Source organism: Dichomitus squalens (genome assembly GCF_000275845.1).
Source record: "Dichomitus squalens LYAD-421 SS1 unplaced genomic scaffold DICSQscaffold_47, whole genome shotgun sequence".
Taxonomy (NCBI): domain Eukaryota; kingdom Fungi; phylum Basidiomycota; class Agaricomycetes; order Polyporales; family Polyporaceae; genus Dichomitus; species Dichomitus squalens.
In genome coordinates, this window is record NW_006766929.1 from 25,491 (window position 1) to 29,745 (window position 4,255).

The window sequence follows — 4,255 nt, forward strand, 5'->3', positions numbered from 1 at the left end:
TGCGCGACACACCATCTGGATGCAGGCGCTCCTCGCCGAACTCTCTTTCGCGCCGACCGAGGCCACGAAGCTCAACGCCGACAACAAGTCCGCTATCGAATTGTCCAAAGACAATGTCCTTCATGCGCGTACCAAGCACATCGATATCCGTCACCACTTCATTCGCGAATGCATCACTGCCGAAACGATCCGACTCGAATACTGTCCCACCGACATCAATTCCGCCGACCTCTTTACGAAGGCACTCGCACGAGATCGTTTCCAAGCTCTCCGTACGCAACTCGGCATCCTTCCGGTAGCGAGTTGAGGGGGAGTGTTGTAGTACGGACCTCACGCGTCTTTTCTTTGTTTGTTTGCTCTTTGTATCACTGTTGCAGCGCTTGACGTGCCAGTCAAGCGCCACTACGCTTTGCTACTCTACACTATGTATATATGTCGCGGCTTCCTTTCCATTGCAATCATCAGCTTCTCTTCTTTTCTCTCGATCACTCTCACGCCTGAACTCTAACAACTAAGTGCCCTGTGCAGCTTGAGTATTCTCTCAGCCATACTTCCTATTCGTTGATAGCTCGAAGACCTGCAAGAGGTTTAGATGTCCTAGTTGGTAGCTCGCATGCTGGTTAACTTCCGTAGGCCTCTCGTACCCGTGGAGGCTCCCCTCAGGCTGAGCCGCGGTTCAGATAGAAAGGAAAGGGGGAGAGAAATATTTCAGGGGGAGCGTCAGCAGAGCAATTCTCAAGGGTGTCTCTCCTCGTTAGTACTCGCTCGGCGCTCGGATGGTCGAGACGACAGAACTACGTAACGGCATGATCACCACCACGCGTCCACTTTCACAGGACTCCTGGAGTTAATACCATGAGGGGGGGGCTCCTTTCACTCGTACCACCACCTACGGCAGCTTTCCCACGATTGTCAGCCAATAGGAGCGGGCTACGTCGTGCGGTCAGTTATCCCTCTGGGCGACGGTCTATAGCGTACGAGAAACAGCAGCAATACACACGGACAGTAGGATGCCCCAGGACGCTACCAGGCGAGGACCGGCAGCATCGCCACAAACCGCCTTGCAGACAAGGAAGACATCAACAACCGTAGCGACAGGCGCACCGCCTACCAAGCAACTGCGGTCCACACCGGCTACAGCCACCTTTACGGCAGTGGTGGACAAGATTCAGACCATGGATGAAGCTCTCGCTGTCTTGCGAAAAAATCAGATGGTACCGGCGGCTGGAGAACCCACGGCAGAGGGCCTCATCACAGGCCTTCATCATGTAGGGGTGGGACTCTCAGGGAAGATGGCATGGGCGTCGGAGTGTTGCATAGCATTAGCCGTCTATGCCAAGGTGGTCATAGAGAGCGCGGTAAGCAAATCATTGACGGAAGCTGTACTCACCCGCTTTGAGTTGCAGACAAAAGAACTCATCAGCACCCTGGAGGCGAGGGTGGCCGCCGCTGGCGACCATATTGCTGAACTCACAAACGAGCTGGCAGGGGTTGCGAAATGTGCAAAGGAGAAGATCGAAGGGGCTGTAGAGAACATTCAGGAGGCAGGACGCACAGGCCTCCCCCTCGGTGAGTCATCACCTGGCTCTCTCCCTTTCTCCTATGCAGAGGCTGTAAGAGCGAGCCTCCCTGGTACCACACGAGCTGCGCAGTTGAGTGTTGTAGACCGGGAGAGCATCCATGCGCGACAGATCCTTATTGATGGCTTTCCTGGGAACCGCGATGGCACACTCTCAGAGATGGAGATTCTAGAGCAGGCTAATGACGCGCTTGATTACCTCTCGAGAGAAGAACTTGACGTTCCGGAAGGCCTCCGCTTTACTGCAGCGAAGGCCCTCCGGAACGGGGGAGTAGTTCTGGAGCTCGCCACACCAGACCTGGCGAAGTGGATAGTGCAGCACGCACGTGATTATGAGTTTGTGTCGAGCCCAAGGGCAAAGATTCGCCCTCGCCAGTACAAGTTGGTTGCGGAGTTCACACCGGTTGGGTTAGATCCAACTGATACCACACAATGGCGACAGACAGAACTGGATCTTGATCTTCAGGAAGGGGCAATTGTGGATGCTCGCTGGATTAAGCCAATTCACAAGCGGTACCAAGGCCAACGTTTTGCTCACCTATTGGTTACGCTCTCCTCTCCAGAAGCAGCCAACAAGGTTATCCGAGCAGGTCTGGTACTAGCGGGCCGCCATGTAAGTGTAAGGAAGAACCTAGCAGAACCATTGAGGTGCTCCAGATGCCAGCGCTACGGTGCAGGGCACCTGGCCAAGGAATGCCCTCAGGAACGGGATATATGTGGGACATGTGCACGCTCACATCGAACAGCAGACTGTAAGATACAAGAGCCGCAGCAGTATCACTGTGTGAACTGCAATGAGAAGGGTCATGCCGCATGGGACCGGGAGTGCCCGGTATTCCTAGACCATCTAGGCAAGTTAGATGCTCGCTGCCCAGAGAATCACCTCCAATTCTTCCCTACAGGCGACCCAGATTCATGGGTCCCTAAGATGCACGATAGAGCTGCCTCCGCTACAAGAGTTCAGCTGAGGGATGTTGTAGAGGAAGGTATTGAGAAAGGACCAAGGGCGCCCTCGCAATGTGCTAGGGCGCAGAAAGAGCGTGCATGCATGGTGCAGACGCAGCTCCCGTTTGGTTCACAAAGGTCCCGGCTTGATGACACAGACACTTGACACAAAACATGATAGCGCACAGACAGACGGTACTGCCAATATCCCTGTTTCTTTTTCAGGACGTGAAGAAAGACAAGCACGGAGCCAGAGTGCTCCAAACTGCTGCACTGAGCCTTTCCCATTCACGACTTCTCAAGTATGGACTGCTGCGCTGACATCACTGATACTTTCCCAGGTTATGCTCACTGGCACATGTGTGCAGTATGATACAACATCCCTATATACATTTGCTGGCCATGCATGTATCCAAGACTTCAGATCCCTTGTACCTATGCGTTGTGGGCGTCCGCCCGCTCTAGGGGCAGGGGAGTTCTGACGAACGGCGGGGATACCGCCGGGCGTACTCCTGACCGCAGCAAGAGGCGAGTCCCAGGGACGCAATTGTACCCATCGGGCGGCAGGTTTGCAACCCGCACCCTAGCCTTCACTGGCCAAGGGTGGACGGGCGGCCGCAACGCATAGATACTGAGCCCTGCCACTCACCGATCCTTCACTAGCATACCTCTGCACTCCACCCCTTCCGGTCTCCGCCCAGCCCTTCCCCTTGCACCATTCGTCACCGCTACTTCCCCATTACATCCCCCTAGTTTGCTCGAGCCTCGTGCTCACATTGTTCCGCCGAATACCCACTCTTCTTCGTGTAGACAGTCTTTGTGTTTTAAAGCCTACCATGAGGCGCGGCCTCGCAGGGCAATAAACGGGATCTAGAAAGAAAGAAAGAATACCATGAGGTACATTGTACTATTAGGAGGTAAGTTCCCGCTTTACGGGCTTCTATTGCTGCGACCATCCTTCACATTCCACTGAGATCACGGTCGAAGCCGTTGGCGGTGCAGTTTCCCTGCTACGCTGTTGACAACAGAAAATCCAATCAGAAAAAACTCAGAGGGGCATAGAATTTAATGTGAAGAACAAGATAACCTCGTGGTCAACTAATGGCTCGGACACACTGCCGAGACCGCCCGGAAACGAGTTTCTCGCCATACAAACGGTCAACCTCGGAGTATTCGATACGTCGCCCGACAATCGCGTCCACATAATCACCCTCTCTTTCAGGTTGATCGTCTGGAAACACCGAAGAGACGAGCTGTACTGAATAAAGATGTCTGGGGTCAACCCTTCTCGTCGTTCTCCCCCGCCTCGCGGCACATCAGGAAAACAGGTAATCACTTAATGCCCCTTAAAGTCGCCTTTAAGGGCATTAAGGCGCCTAAGTTGCCATTAAGCGTGGGTAAGTCGTAAGAGTTAAGATGCACGATTAAGACCATTAAGTTGAGCGAGCGCGGAAACGTTCCGCGCCGTCGTCGGGCACGTTTGCCCCTGTCACAACACTTGTACAGGCTTTCAATGGACCTTTACTTTACTCTGCTCCAGCAACAAGACACTCTATGGAGTTGAGGGTGAGTGACTTCGAGTTATGTGCAGGAGAGCTAAGCGGTCTAAGGCGCTAAGCCATTAAGGGACTGCATGGCTTACTGATGCAGTTCCTTCACACTGCGTCCACGCGGTGTGCAAACCCGTGAGCGGTCCATTTGACGTCTGAAGTACCCACCCTACCCCCGCCT

The 4,255-nt window shown here is 53.9% G+C and overlaps 1 protein-coding gene across 1 annotated transcript; it reads left to right on the forward strand.

The window, feature by feature from the left end:
* Positions 1 to 1,934: 1,934 nt before the first annotated feature.
* DICSQDRAFT_17632 (uncharacterized protein) lies at positions 1,935 to 2,504 on the forward strand (the record flags this gene model as incomplete). The annotated part of the gene is made up of 1 exon (XM_007369288.1): positions 1,935 to 2,504. A coding segment is annotated over one exon (570 nt), but the record flags the coding sequence as incomplete, so codon positions are not given.
* Between the last annotated feature and the right edge of the window lie 1,751 nt (positions 2,505 to 4,255).